We start from the raw sequence: 16749 nt of genomic DNA on the forward strand, positions 1-16749 counted from the left end.
AATCCACCAGTGCAGTAACATAAATTGACCACAAGAGGGCACGTCCATGAATCCAACAGTGCAGTAATATAAATTGACGACAAGAGGCAGGCACATCCAATAATCCAGCAGTGCAGTAACATAAATTGACCACAAGAGGCAGGCACGTCAAAGAATCCAGCAGTGCAGTAACATAGGTTGACCACAAGATGGCAAAATAATCCACCAGTGCAGTAACATAGGTTGACCACAAGAGGCAGGCACGTCCATGAATCCACCAGTGCAGTAAAATAGGTTGACCACAAGAGGGCACGTCCATGAATCAAACAGTGCAGTAACATAAGTTGACCACAAGAGGCAGGCACGTCCATGAATCCACCAGTGCAGTAACATAAATTGACCACAAGAGGGCACGTCCATGAATCCAACAGTGCTGTGAATTAGGTTGACCACAAGAGGGCAGCATGTCCATGAATCCAACAGTGCAGTAACATAAATTGACGACAAGAGGCAGGCACGTCCAATAATCCAGCAGTGCAGTAACATAAATTGACCACAAGAGGCAGGCACGTCAAAGATCCAGCAGTGCAGTAACATAGGTTGACCACAAGATAGCAAAATAAATAATCCACCAGTGTAGTAACATAAATTGACCACAAGAGGCAGGCACGTCCATGAATCCACCAGTGCAGTAACATAAATTGACCACAAGAGGGCACGTCCATGAATCCAACAGTGCAGTAACATAAATTGACCACAAGAGGCAGGCACGTCCATGAATCCACCAGTGCAGTAAAATAGGTTGACCACAAGATGGCAAAATAATCCACCAGTGCAATAACATAGGTTGACCACAAGAGGCAGGCACGTCCATGAATCCACCAGTGCAGTAAAATAGGTTGACCACAAGAGGGCACGTCCATGAATCCAACAGTGCAGTAACATAAGTTGACCACAAGAGGCAGGCACGTCCATGAATCCACCAGTGCAGTAAAATAGGTTGACCACAAGATGGCACGTCCATGAATCAAACAGTGCAGTAACATAAGTTGACCACAAGAGGCAGGCACGTCCATGAATCCACCAGTGCAGTAACATAAATTGACCACAAGAGGGCACGTCCATGAATCCAACAGTGCTGTGAATTAGGTTGACCACAAGAGGGCAGCATGTCCATGAATCCAACAGTGCAGTAACATAAATTGACGACAAGAGGCAGGCACGTCCAATAATCCAGCAGTGCAGTAACATAAATTGACCACAAGAGGCAGGCACGTCAAAGATCCAGCAGTGCAGTAACATAAATTGACCACAAGAGGCAGGCACGTCCATGAATCCACCAGTGCAGTAACATAAATTGACCACAAGAGGGCACGTCCATGAATCCAACAGTGCTGTGAATTAGGTTGACCACAAGAGGCAGGCACGTCAAAGATCCAGCAGTGCAGTAACATAGGTTGACCACAAGATGGCAAAATAATCCACCAGTGCAGTAACATAGGTTGACCACAAAAGGGCACGTCCATGAATCCACCAGTGCAGTTACATAAATTGACCACGAGAGGCAGGCACGTCCATGAATCCACCAGTGCAGTAACATAAATTGACCACAAGAGGGCACGTCCATGAATCCAACAGTGCTGTGAATTAGGTTGACCACAAGAGGGCAGCATGTCCATGAATCCAACATTGCAGTAACATAAATTGACCACAAGAGGGCACGTCCATGAATCCAACAATGCAGTAACATAAATTGACCACAAGAGGACTCCTCACACAGACACACAAACCTGCTGATTGCAGTCAAAGTTATACACAAACAGAATATAAATTGTTTAAATTCATAAAGTTTGAATGATTATTAGTTAATTGTTGATGCATTAATGATTCCTAATAGCTGAAATGTTTGAAGGTAAAAGGCTGCTGTCTCTCCAAGTCCAATGAATAATTTTCTCTCACACAACTTCACTCAAGGAAGAGAGAGTTTAATTTTGAATTAATAATCTAACTCAATAATATATTAGTATATCAGTGTGTGATATTTCGTTTTGACTGAAGCTATTTTAAAGGTGTAATTTCAATATATTTCACATATTATTATTATTAATATTATTATTATTATGAAGAGTAGAAGTAGTAGAAGCCTTTTATACATAATAACTTATTAAATCCTTTTTTTATTTTTACATTTTATACATATAGTAGGCCTTATGTTCAAAATATTATTATTATTATTTGGTACTAGGGCTTTGTGTGTGTGTTTGTGTGTGTGTGTGTGTGTGTGTGTGTGTGTGTCTGTGGGTGTGTGTTGGGGGCTCAGCTCAGGGGGAGGAGTCTGGTGACGTCCTGCTGCATCTTGGGAATCACACGCCCGGCTCTTGACGCACGGTGGCCGCTCACTGCCGCTCGGACCGGAGACTGAGAGCATGACTGTGGAGCCGCGGATCACTACGAGCTCCAGACGAAATAGATCCCACCGTAATCTGTAGTGTAAAACAACATGGCTGTTATTTCCAGGCGGGTTAAGAGGAGGAGGAGGAGGAGGTGAAGGAGGAGGAGGCGGCTCAGGATAAGACGGTGAAGGTAGAGAAGGAAGGAGGAGGCTCTCTCTCTCTCTTCTTCTAAGAGGATAAAAAGAGGAAAAGGGGGAAATCAGGCTGTACTTACGCGGAGCAAGATGAGCATCGCGCCGGATGAGAGCTCGGTGCGCGTGGCCCTGAGGTAAGGATGCTCCCTGCGCGTGTCACACCTGCTCCAGCGCGCACGTGTTGTTCCTGCTGCACCACACGCACGATCTGATCCCCCCCCCCCTCTGTGTACCCCGACCCTCCTTTCTCTCACTTTGCTTTTATTTTGAAGCTGCAGTGGAATCCTCTGTGATCAGACTGCATGATTCTTTTGTTCATACACATGTTCCCTGCAGGTGGATTTATGAATGGAGATCCAGCAGCTGAGGGATTATCGACCAATGACGAGCACGTTACTCATCCCCATGCATTGTGTCCCCTGCAGGGGTGGAGCTAGCATTTTGTATATTGGGGGCCATGTAGTGGGGGGGCACAATTTAAACAATTACATTTCAGACATCAGAACACAATTCCTGATTCAGTAAGGTGCACATTTACACAGGGGAGGTAGAGCGGGCTCGATCCTCGTCTCCCCCATTACGCCTGCCGAGGTGTCCTTGGGCAAGGCACCAAACCCAAATTGCCCCTGACGTGATGATGTGTGTATGACTGTGTGTGTGAATGAGGTCATCATTGAAAATCTCTATAATAATACAGAATGTTGCTTGTTGGCTCTATAGCTTTCATTCAAAGCCAGAGGTCATAGAATATATTTATAAAATTGTTCCTTGTTCGGGCTCACTGTGTGTACTTCAAAACTTCATCACAGTTATTGTTAGTTTTGTTAATAAGCGAGTAGTTTTTTTTGACAAAAACAAAAAACATCAACTATGGAAACCAATGACAGGACAGGGGCCAATCAGATTTCGTCTGGGGCCAGTACCCCTATCCTTCTTTCTCGAAATGTGCTTTTATTTTGAAGCTGCAGGGTAAAGCTGATTTTATGATTGACATACATTTATGGATTTATGAATGAAGATCCAGCGTCTGAGGGACTTGGCCAATAAACAACACGTTTCTTTTTCCCACATTGTTTCTCCTGCACAGCACACAGAGGCTGATACAGTCAGGATTTAACTACGCTCTCCTCATGTGACATGTTCATAGAAAGATACGTGTCATCCGAGGCGCTTTGTGTCGTATGTGTCGACGTGTGGTTTTGTTGTCCGTCAGTGTGGCTTTATTTGCTGTATCATGCTGATCTGACCTTTGTCCCCTGAGCCAATCCTTGCTGCCACTTACACAACAGACTAACAGACAGTCAGCGTCAGGTCAGCGGCCGAATCAGTGCTTCTCAGCTTTATGGGTCATACTCTCATATTTAACAACATGAGACACTTAGGATGCATTATCCATGTAATAGTGTTCACCCAGAGTCTGCCTTGCACACGTGCACAACACAGCGGGGGGTTGGAGGTGGAGCAGCTGGGTGCAGCAGGCAGGAACAGGGAGTGACGTGTTAACACAGGTGTGTCACTCACTCAGACACACAGCTTTTATCATCACAAATTCTCTTGACATATTTGTCGGTGTCATGCTTTTTTTCACTGGGAGATATTTGTTTTCTTTTTTGCAACTGTCTTGTGTTCGAAGCATCAACAGCACTGACACAAGCCGTGCAATAAAATACACAACAAATCAATAAAAAACATCAATACACTGACATGATAGGGCTGCAGCTGGAGATGTGGGGCAGGCGCTTGTCTGTATGTGTGTGTGTGTGTCTGTGTGCGTGAGCGTCAGTGTGTGTGTGTGCGTGAGTGTTTTGTGCGACGTCATGTGAACTGGATCAGTGGAAGAGAAGGGGACAAAAGCTCGTTCCTCTCATGTTTCTCATCTCTGTCCTCTCTCTCTCTCTCTCTCTCTCTCTCTCTCTCTCTCTCTCTCTCTCTCTCTCTCTCTCTCTCTCTCTCTCTCTCTCGCTCTCGTTATTGTGCGTTCAGACTTTGACCCAGAAATGTGTTTACTGAGCCAACTCACTTTACCGGCTCCGTCCCTCCGCTGTACTGATGGTAAATAATCTGTCAGAGGTTCCCATCATGCTCTCTGGTTGTGCAGCGCTGTAAGAGTCTTGTGAGCAAGATGATGATCTCAGTTTTATTGTCTGGTTTCCTCACCTTCATTTTTTAATGTTCAGCTTTGTAAGGCACAAAATAACACACAAACACACAAATATGCAAACGTGCATATAAGTATCAGCTCATATACTAACTACCTGCCATTGTATCTTGTTGAAAAGCTCAGGTGACATAATTATGTGGTCCCTGTTGTCTTGTGTCTTTTCACCTTTATTCCGATTTATGGCCATTTTGAAAAGTATGTATCGGCAAATATATTTTGTATTTTTTACTTCTTAATATCGGTATCAGGCAGGTTTTTGTCCTGTCGCTGCCCCCAAGCCCTGAAGGAGTCTCCTGCCCCAAATCTTCAATTTAAATGGTCTGACTTCAATTTGATTTGAAGTCAGACCATTTTAATCTAATTTCAGCCTGATTCTCTCTTATGATTCTGTTAATGTCTCTTTGCCTGCATCTTTTTTTGAATCTATCATCGTTTTTTCCCGTGTTACATAAATGCATCTGACTTGACGTAACCCGAATCACATCAATTCTATCTTCGCCGAACAATCACTGCTGGTGACACCTTATTTTCATCTGCTTCCAAATCATCAGACCACAGCTTCACGTTGTTGATTTCAGCTTGGTTAGTCGCCGTGGCAACATCCTAATTATTTGGGGGGTTTATATTTGTGGTTGAGCGAGAACTTCTTAAAGATTTTGACTGACAGCTTCTCACCGCTCTGTCGCAGTTTAGGGAGCTGTGCGTGTGTGCGTGCGAGTGCGTGTGCGTGTGTGTGTGTCTGTGTGTGTCTGTGTGTATAAATATGGCCGGTACCTGCCTCAGCCTGTGAGTCTAACACTGTCTGTTAGCAGGTTCCTAATCCCCCAGCCCAACATTTCCAGAGTGATGAAACACAACTTTATCATCCTCTTTCTGTTTTGTTTTTTTAGAAGACGCCTGGAGCTTGAACAGAGAGACGACATTTCATTCTCTTCTTTTACATTTTGATTTATTACTGGAAAGATGATGTAACAGGGAAGTTTATTTGCTCTTTGGAAATACACTTTCCTCTTAATGGAGCTTCAGTGAGGCTATTTAAACATGAGATCTGTCATCTGTGGTTTTAAATATTGCTGTTTCACACCTGACAGCACACAGATGCACAGTATTACTCCTTTAGCAAACACACTCAGTATTTGCTATCAATATCCTTGTTCTCTAGTGTGTCTGTGTGTGTAGGCACAGTCATGCACATGTTTTTCTTTTCCATCATCAATGACAAAGCAACACAAGAAGTTAACGATTTATCCAAGTTGCGGTACAGACTTTGCCTGAAGGAGCCACAGTAAAGGGACTGATTGGTTTGTCAATATCCTTGAAGTGCATCCTTGAATAATTCAGAGTCCGAATTGTTCAACAGCGAGGGATTCAGGTTTCTTACGGCTAAATTTAGAAGAGCTTCTTCTTCCTCCTTAATTAGAAAGGATGGAGTGAGCGCTCTTGTTGGCAGGAAACTGGAAATGTATTTTTTAATCCTCTTCAATCCGTCCACATGACAAGTGAAAGTTGCGTTGGGCAATAAGGATAACATTGAATAACGTTCATGGCAGTGTTGATATGTATGATTGGATTGAAAGCCTTGCTCAACTAAGGCCTGGAGCAGAAATGATGAACTACTTTGATTCAAGTCATTTTTCTAAAGTGACATATGATGATAATTTGCTGAAACAAGCGATTCAATAACTCATTCTGGGGGGAAAAAAAGATCAACATTGTTCAGTGTTTTCTGATATTTTATAGACCAAACGATTAATATTCTCCGGATGAAGTGACAACAAAATGATTGTTGTGACAGTCATCAAAGGGATATTAATCTAGTAAAAGCAATAAAAATATTTTTTTGGGAAACCCTCATTTCCCTCATTAGGCCAAATGCATCACATAACAAATAGAAACAAGAAATAAGGAAACCCCCGGCAGCTATGATCTTTTACTTATATCCAAATAGTCTCCTGTTGGCTCCTCTGAGTGCCTGTCAAACACAGGGGCCTCCCCTCTGACCTCTGTGGATTATGTTTGAGGGCAAAGGCTATGGGCCTGCTGCCATGATACAAAAGCTGTGTGTATGTGTGTCTTTGTGTTTGTGCGTGTGTGTGTGTGCACATGCATAAACCTGTGTTTTTCCAGGCATATTCATGATAAATATTCATGAAGCAACTCAAGTGAACTGAGACGCGAAGCTGCAAACCATCTGCCAGCTGCTGCCATGTGATAGTTGAGACATTCAATAACTTCCGTCTCAGCAGCACAGGCAAAGGTTGATTCTATAATACATGGATTTTGAAACATGATATTGCTTTTTATTTAGTGCAGCTATATTTAGACCCAAATAGTGGTTCTTGTTTTTTATGGTCACACAACTTAACTTTTGCATATTTCAATGTGCCATAAATGTGTCCAAACCATTTTTCTGCTATGATCTGCCTGCATTTCTAGATTTATTGTCAATTCGTGTGTGTGTGTGTGTGTGTGTGTGTGTGTGTGTGTGTGTGTGTGTGTGTGTGTGTGTGTGTGTGTGTGTGTGTGTGTGTGTGTGTGTGTGTGTGTGTGTGTGTGTGTGTGTGTGTGTGTGTGTGTGTGTGTGTGTGTGTGTGAGATAGCAGCCGCCCTCCTCTGCCACCTCTCTCTCTCTTTCCTCCCTAGCGACCTTTGACCCAGGAAGCAGTCAGAGCTGATCACAGAGCCCTTCCCCATTTCAGCTTGTTTTAGCCATCACCATGGCGACGGGGAGTCCTTTCCCAGATCAGGGTTCGCAGCAGTGATCCTCTGAATGAATGTCATTGTCACCACATGAAGGTCCAAGCTGTGGTTGGGACTAAAACGCTGAGTCAGCTCTTTGTCTCCCCCGGCCCCTTTGTCCCCACACTCAAGCGCCCTTTGGTGACATCACCATCTTGCTGTTTTTACATCAGAACCTGTTCTCCACACGTCTTCATTACATCACATGGACTGGTCAAATATCAAGGATGCATCCTTTATCGGGAATAAGAGGAAATCCATCCTTACTGGGGCATAAAGCAGTTTAACTGAGTCTGGGTCTGGCTGCACTCACTTGTGCTCTCAGAGGCTCGCTGAAGAGAGAGCTCCAGTGAATTGACTCTTGATGTCAAGCGCAGCTGCTCCACAATGTAAAGACTGTTACTATAAAAACACTATTGTTGTTCTGCTGGTGCTTTAAACTGCAGCAGCTCTTTGTGCCATTTCCACTGTCCATAAAGACTTTTACTCTTATCTATCCTTCCATCATTTCTCTCTTCTCATTCATCCTCTTGCTCAGGGCGGCCATTAGCTGGTCGACACACAAACACACACCATAGGAAATACAAATACACACATGCACCTGCTGGCTTTTGCTATAAAACACTGTGCTGTTTATTTGTGCATATTGTTATATAAGAACATTATGTAAGTGTACCTGAAGGCATCCCTGAAACACACACACACACACACACACACACACACACACACACACACATTTAAAAGGATGTGAATGAACGCTGTGGAAGGATCATTTTTCTGTCACACAGTCTTGAAGAATAGAGAGAGGAGCTTTTCAGTATCAACATTTCAACAAAGGCCTTTGACTTAGAAGAAAGGTTGTAATAGCTTTTATGTGTGCGTGTGTGTGTGTGCATGTGTGTGTGTGTGTGGGGGTCTGTGTCACTGAAATCGGAGTGTTTGCTGTTACATGAGCAGGACAGGGCCAGCAGAACGTGTGTGTGTGTGTGTGTGTGTGTGTGTGTGTGTGTGTGTGTGTGTGTGTGTGTGTGTGTGTGTGTGTGTGTGTGTGTGTGTGTGTGTGTGTGTGTGTGTGTGTGTGTGTGTGTGTGTGTGTGTGTGTGTGTGTGTGTGTGTGTGTGTGTGTGTGTGTGTGTGTGTGTGTGTGTTGCAGAGCAGCGTGGTCCCTCATTAACCTCTGCTGGTCGGCATCTCTGTCATCAGTCCACGGTACGATCACATCTTCGTCAGAACACTCGGACATTCTTCAGCTGCTTAGTCTCAGTTGTTGTTGAGGCCTGTGTGCAGCCACTCTGTTCAGCCAGTGTTCCATCTCTACACACAGGGGCAATAATATAGTTGGCAGGGTATCGTGTTTAGTGGAGTTTGCTTAAGTGTTTGTTTGTGTTGAGTTCAGCCTGTGACTGATCTCAAAACTCTGCACTTCCACCTGAGATTTACTCACATGCTCATTCCAAGGCATTACTCTGGCTGTGGGACTATCACTGGGTGTTTATTAAGTAGATTATAAGTATCTGCAGATCTCCAACCTGGTCGGACAAGTCTTATTTTTCATTTATTTTATTTATAAAGTGAGTTTTTAAAGGCACAAACAGCAGCAGAAGGTCTTCCTTATGTTTGGCTCAATGTGGTGTTTCTTGATTTATTCTAAGATCCAGAGATTTGTGACTTTACATGATGATGTCAGGTGATGAGTCAGACTGAAGTGATGATGATGATGATGTTGGCTGCCTGGGCTCAGATCTTCCTCTCTGTTTGTGCAGGCTCACTGGGTGCAGCTGTGACACAGCGACTGAAGTGAAACCACAAAACTAAACCAAAAATGAGATTACTGCAGATTAGATTATATGTGTGTAGGCAGAAATGAAGCATCTGGCTTTGTCACTGTGTCACAATGGTCGGCTGAATCCCTGCAGGAGAGTAAATTGATTGGATGAGGGCTGATGAGGGCAGCATGTGATTTGATTGGCTGGGTTTAAAGAAGGATTAGATCAGCAGCACGGTGGTGTAAGGCTGACTCATCTCTTTTTTTATCAGTGTCTTATATTACTTGTTTCCTCACATCACATTCTGCTGCTCATTTGAACAGCACAGTTGTAACGCTGATGGTCATCATTTCTCTTTATAGGCTTTTGTATAGGCTATAATTCTATTGATTATATATTCTTTACATAATATGAATCTGTTTTCTTTGCCACGATCAGATCCAAAAATTTGTTTATTATAATGTCAGATTTAGCCAGGAGGTGGTATCCAGTAAACTAATCTTTCTTCTTAATGTGTTTCTGTGTTGTGGAGACGCTTATGCTGCAAACAGTCTCAATTAGAACATTAACTAAAATACATTTTGTGTTTAAACTGGTAAAGATTTTTGAACTTCCATTATATTTTCTTTCCACTGAACTTAAAACATCAAAAAGTGTGTGTGTGTGGGGGTGGGTGTGTGGGTGGGTGTGCACTTGAGGAGTAAGTACACTGTTTCTCAGGCTGTCTCTGTAATCGCGGTAATGAGACTAAGAGCAGGAGACTAACAAGATTTGTCACGTGGGGAAAGGCTGACAAAGCCCCTCTGTGTGTGTGTGTGTGTGTGTGCGCCTATAATGTGTGTGTATTGTTTGAAGAGGTATATGAACTGACCATATGTGACAGTGCCCCAAAAGTGAAGCCAAAGTCTCTCAATGGCCACCTGCTGGCTGGCTGCAGTGTAGGACATGTATACTGCTTCCTCCAATTGGTGAATGGGACATGGACCAAAACAAAAAAGTCAAAAGAAGGTTTCTGTCATTTTAGGCACTGATATTTTTCATCTCTCATTTAAGCAACAACAAACCTTTTTGTTATAAAGTAATGTGCCTGGTGATCAAATTCACTAGTTAAATGTAACCCTTTAATCCCTTACACTCAGGAACTTCTTAGCAGTTTTCTTCTTAGTGTTCCAGCCATCGGGCCAAAACTGTCACAGTAGATTTATGCTTTGAGCAGTTAATCACACACAGGTTTTGACAATTCCTATGGGGCCCCTGATCTGTGTATGAGTGTGTGTGTGTGTGTGTGTGTGTGTGTGTGAGTGTCTGTGTGTGTGTGAGTCTGTGTGTGTGTGTAGCTACCTGTGAATGGGGGTTTTCACATTTGACATTCAATAACAATTTTAGATGTTTCTTGATTTGAAACTGAATATGAAACGTGAAAGAACCAACGAGTTGCTGAACAGTGCAGATGTACGCTTGTGCACAAGTGATCGAATGTGCACCTTTAAGAAGCGGCTGGGTTGAGTTTCCCGGAGACGCAGCCCGAGTGGAGCCTGCGTGTGTCACCCTAGAAGGTGGATTAGTGCTGTAAGTCTCCAGCGCTGAAGGGTAGCCCTTATTCAGCCACCAGGAAAAAAAGTGTTTTGGTTTGAACCACAGACCGAATCCTGCCAGATCCTGCTAAAGTCTATCAGTCAGTCATACTAATGATACAGCAGCGGGACGTTCTTCCCACCTTGCGTATCCCTCACCTGTTTGTGTTTAAGGGAGGTGTTTGATGCCAGAGCTCGTGTGAGTTGTGCATATATACACACCCAAGAATATAGTCAAAATAGAGGTCCGTTGTTCCACAGTACTCGAACATCATGTACAGCGAGGCTAAGAAACATGAACTCTTATCTATTTGAGATATGTGACACACCATCAGAAATCGAACAATGTAAGATAGCGGTAGTCGGCACGAGGCAACCTAGTATGTTTTGTGTCTTCTGTCCTACTACAAGCTGCCTCCTTACGCGTAGATTGCCATCGTCGTTTTGGTCTGGGATGTTCCCATCATGTCTCGCCTGTGTCCCTCTCTTTATGTGTCTCTCTGCTGACATTTTGTCCGACATATCTTTTCCTCTCCGGCCAATCCATTGTTCCTTTATGAATGGACGGCCCTGGGGATGTCGTAGAACCCGATCACTGCTTTGTGGAGACGGACACAGTCAGATTGACTTGACATTTGTTCTGAAAGGGGCTGCACTGATACAGACCTGATCTAGTTCCATTTCAGCAGCTATTGAGTGCCACCAGGGTATTTTCACTGAATCAGACATTTTCCAAATTTTACATCTATTTTGTTACACTTATTGCAAACTGTGAACAATAACCCAGTGACTATACACCCTTGCTGTAAGTAGCAGTGAGTGCCTACATTGTTGTGTGGGATTACAGAAATGACTCGAGTTTTGGGAAAGTGGCCAAAGGGATTAATGCAGATTGACTCCTAAACCATGCTACCATTAAGTCTGATGACGTCAGATGACGGGAAGCCTCTGACTGTAACACTGACATCAGTTTCTCTTAATCTCTATCACCGTGCACATAGATTAATGAGCATTTACGACAAACATAAATCAGCACCAATCGATGTTGTTATATTATCAATGGAGCCAGTGCTTTTGTGTCTCAGCAGTGTGTGTAGTTCTTCTTATCAGTTATGCAGAGTGTTTCACTTTCAGCCACCACTTCAAAGTCTGCTCCCTTTAATTTGAAAGATATTTTCAAATGTATAATGTTCTAGTAATTCCCCTTTCCTTAAATAATCCAGTATAGTCAATAATATGCACAGAATCCGAATGATTTTCTTTTACTTACCTGTGTTCTTAGGTTGTCTTAGTACAATTCTTGTTGGAGCATATCATAAAATCCATAACATTTGTATTCTACCATATTGCTCAATCTATTCTCTAAACCAGGGGTTCTCAAAGTGGGGTCAGGGGACCACTAAGGGGGTGTTTGAGGGGCTCCGTGGGGACCCGGCAAAAATAGGAATAACTTAACCCTCAAAGCTTGTAGAGTGGGAGTGTGTGGTTTAGTTTGTGTCACTTAAGGTGACCTTGAAGTGTAAGAGTCTGAAAACCATGACTCAGTTAACTGGCTCCAAACTGGACAGACTTTAAATGAAAAATAACAATCATGAATTGCATTTTTCCCCCTCTCATTCTTAATAAAATAAATAATTCTCCTTTACTGACAACTCAATGGGGTAGGATTTTCAAAATAATGGTATGATTGGGGTCGCGTGGTGGTATAGTGGTCAGTACTGTCACCTCACAACAAGGGATCTTTCTCTGTGTCATGCAGGTAACGTTGATTGGAGACTCTAAATTGCCTGTAGGTTGTTTGTCTCTGTATGTTGGCCCTGTGATTGGCTGGGGAGCTGTACCTCGCCTCTCATCCAATGTTAGCTGGTATTGGCTCCAGCCTCCCCATGGCTACATAAAGACCAGCTGACTGTAACAGGAGCAACTGTAAAGACAATAGAACCAATAGAAGAACCACACACTGCTGCCCCTATAGTTGTCAAAGGATTCTCTACGTAATATGTACGTATTTGACATTTGACTAGATTCATAGCTTCAACTTTCAATAATAAAAGCTAATGCCCACATAACACACATCTTCCGTTGTGTAAACTGCCATTTCTATTGGACATTGTGTTGTTCTGCTGCTCACAACAGAAGCTGACAGAGCTAATCCTCTGGTCTGGTCTCTAGGTGTTCAGTTACTGCAGGAAGGTTTGTGTTTCTCCTCAAACCTGCATCAGGCGGCCTGTAATCCCAGAGAGCGTCTGCTAAATAGCTGGGATCTGATGACACACACACACACACACACACACACACACACACACACACACACACACCTCTGTGGTAGTTTGCTGTTACCACAACTTCACTTGCCTCTCTACTTTTTATTTATTTCTCTCTTGTGCTTTTTATGTGTGTCTCTCCCTCCGTTACCCTCTGAATGTGTTTCCAAGCCATTCAGACGTTCCATAGACTCTTGCTGTGACAGATGGGACTGTCTTTTAATGGAAACACATGCACACACAATGAGCACACACTAGTATTGCAAACAGAATGCAAACTGAATGCAAAACGCCACATACCCCCTCTCTCGCTCTCTCTTACACACACACACACACACACACACACACACACACACACACACACTCTGAGTTAATGCCTGCAAGCAGAAAGCAATAAAAAAGCAGCCATTTATAAAAAGATTCTTCTGAGATTCTCAGGTGTCTGAGGTTTATCTGGGTTAATTTTGACTGTAGCCTAGCAGAAATTAATCTAATCCATACAAAAGGACATTTCCAGTATTTTTTCCTTTTCAAATACCTTTCCAATATTATAACAGGGTATTTCAGTGTTATCTCAAACATTTTGCTGTTTATTTCCCTGGTAAACCCTCATATATTTCCCTGTTCTGCCTCCCATATTCCACTTCCTCTCTAGTCGGACAGTGAGTGCAGTGAAGAGAGGCACAGGGGCATCTTGGGAGGAAATGATGTCATAACAGTGTGTTTTCTCTGCTCTAAAACAAACATAAGCGATTCCTTAATGAAATCCAGGGTGGGACTGTTTACCCAGAGCTCTCTCACTCTCACCCCATGAACAGTGAGGGCACTGTACAGTGCACTGGCACTGCATGGTCCTGCACACACACACACACACACACACACACACACACACACACACACACACACACACACACACACACACACACACACACACACAGACACTTTGCACACACACTTTGCACAGCAGTCACCCTCATCTGCAGCTCTTTTTTTTTTTTAAATCAAACCTGCAATGATCAATCACGTAAGGCAAATTCTTGATCAGGCTGCTGATGCATGTTCGGACAGCTCCACTCTGCCTCTTTCTTACACACACACTAACACACATCCACAGAAACGAGGGCATTGAAAATGTCTGAATTTAACAATGAAACTTAAAATTCAATCTTGTTAAGGTTCAGGATTGAGCTTGATTTATGGCCATGCTACATAGAGATACACTCGGGAACTATTGTATCTAGTACTTTAATTTAACAGAACAGCTTAAGGCCATTTAATGGCAATATCCTATTTTTAAGTGCCAATCAGGGCTTTATTAGGGTTTTAACGTTGTGTTTACTGCTTGAAAGGCCCCTGGTTCTCCTGAAAATCTATCCTTATCGTTATGGAAAGTTTTCTTCTTTTTAACTTAGCATGCATTGTCTTATTTTTGGGCCTCTCCATCCCAGGATGACTGTTCAAACAGGGAAATCGGAGGAATATTTTTGTTGTAATACAGAGTCCAGTTTTCTCTATTGCAGTATTTGTAGGCCTACAGTGGATTTAGGAAGCCACAAGTATAACAACTGGAGGACGATACATAATATCTCTGCTGGAACAGAAGACACAAAAATAGTTTGGCGTAATGAACCAAGATTTAGATATTTGTCCTATAGAGTAGCTCTGATGCATCCGCTACTGAGAATAAATACTTCTGATTAAGACGTCATCCGTCTCCAGAAAACACTTCATTCCTTCACCCTGTTATATGTCCTTCACACTTACTCTCTTTGTCTCCCCTACCAGGATTCGTCCTCAGCTGGCCAAAGAAAAGATCGAGGGATGCCACATCTGTACGTACGTGATGCCTGGCGAGCCCCAGGTGGTGCTGGGTAAGGATAAGGCCTTCACTTATGACTACGTCTTCGACATGGACACCCAGCAGGATGCCATCTACACCCACTGCACAGAGAGCCTCATCGACGGCTGCTTAGAGGGCTACAACGCCACCATCTTCGCTTACGGACAGGTTGTTCAACACAAAGTTGCACAGCACACACACAAAAATCTAATTTGTGCATGTTTTGACTTTCCACCGCTTGAGGGGAGGGAGCTGCGTCCACAATTAAAAGATTGTGATATGGAGATGATTTCATCTCATATCATTAGAGGGAGTGAGCAGCCTCACAGCCACACCGGCTCTGTCAATACACGATCAGCGGACATGTTCAGACCTGCTTTATATCGGGCGTGATAGATCAGCCCGAGAGGGAGAGACACTAACAGAGCATTTAGTGTTTGGGATTTTGGCAGCACCCCCCCAAAAATATCATCAGAGGATCAGAATGCAAACCACATACATATATATATATATATATACACACACATTTATTCTGTTTAAATTAATTTCCAATGCCACTGATGTATAAACATGTAACAATAAATACTCAGTACTTTTTCTCAGCATTCTGAGTTGGCATTCAAATACATGAAGGGAACTAATAAATGAAAGTCATGAGGCAAAATAAAGGAGCAGCCAAGCAAAGACATCATCTGGACTTGAACATTTGTCTACATCAAATCAGTATGAGTTTGAATAAAATAAGACATGATGGCAACTCATCTCTCTTTCCCGCAGGAAAATTATGTCACAACTTGCGTCTCCACCCTTTTTTTTCAATTTATTTTTAGAAAATGTTGGGAGTAGGTGAAGTTTTGTAATTGTCTGTCTATCAGAAGTAAAATGCACATAGAGAAGAGACTGTTCACTCTCTCACAGGACAGTGCCTCTCATGCTGCGGCTGACGCTCTTGGGCCGAACGACAGTAGTTAAACTTTCCCTCTCTTTTTTTAATGTCTTCCCCTCCGCTCCTCTTCTCTCTGTCCGATATTCTCTCCCCTCATTGTCCCTGCCGCCGTTGTATTCCTATCAAAAAGCCTTTCACGGTGTGCAGCGGAGGCCACACACACACACACACATGCACGACAAAAGCACGTGCGGACACATGATCACATAGGTGCAATCTCATACAATAAAGAAGAAAAACACTCTCATTCACATTCACACACACACACACTCCTGCCAGGGTGTCTTTCAGGCGTTTCAGCGGGGAGGAGTGGAGTGATGTGTGGATCTGAGTTCAATGTTGCATTCCTCTTTTTGCTACCATGGCGACCACACCATGGTAACAAACTGGTTCTCTCTGACTCCCCTAAACTACTCAGAGCTGCTCCCCTACCCCTTCCTTCAGTGATGCCATACCGTTTAGTGCAGAGACACCACATGGACACACAGATGAAATGTCACCAGAAACACACATGATAAGATCAGGAATAAACTTTATCCTTATTCTGTGATGTAACATGTGTCTTGTCTTCCTCCCTGCATCCAGACGGGTTCGGGGAAGACCTACACCATGGGAACCGGCTTCAACGTGGACGAGGACCAGCCGGGTATCATTCCCCGGGCCGTCAACCACCTGTTCAAGGGGATCGAGGAGCGCAGACAGGCCGCCACCGAGCAGGGCAAGCCGGTGCCCGAGTTCAAGATCAACGCGCAGTTCCTGGAGGTGCAGAAAATGAGAAAACACACAAGCGGAAAGTCTGATTAGCTCATGAGATTTAAACCTTGAAATGAAGGTGCATTCATCCGTCTAAACCTAAACATCCAATTGACTCAAGCTCCATTAGTTTGATGGAT

The 16749-nt window shown here is 43.4% G+C and overlaps 1 protein-coding gene across 2 annotated transcripts in view; it reads left to right on the forward strand.

Annotated features, from left to right (window-relative positions):
* The first annotated feature begins 2597 nt into the window (after positions 1-2597).
* The window catches only part of LOC133001548 (kinesin-like protein KIF21A), a 36513-nt gene continuing 22361 nt past the window's right edge, over positions 2598-16749 (forward strand). For both annotated transcript variants that reach the window (XM_061071157.1, XM_061071165.1), the window contains exons 1-3: positions 2598-2700; positions 14856-15078; positions 16442-16618. In XM_061071157.1, the coding sequence (XP_060927140.1) occupies positions 2657-2700; positions 14856-15078; positions 16442-16618 (444 nt within the window). In that variant the 5' untranslated portion in view covers positions 2598-2656. The remainder of the gene's footprint in view (positions 2701-14855; positions 15079-16441; positions 16619-16749) is intronic.

The sequence above is a fragment of the Limanda limanda genome, chromosome 1 (genome assembly GCF_963576545.1).
Source record: "Limanda limanda chromosome 1, fLimLim1.1, whole genome shotgun sequence".
Lineage (NCBI taxonomy): Eukaryota > Metazoa > Chordata > Actinopteri > Pleuronectiformes > Pleuronectidae > Limanda > Limanda limanda.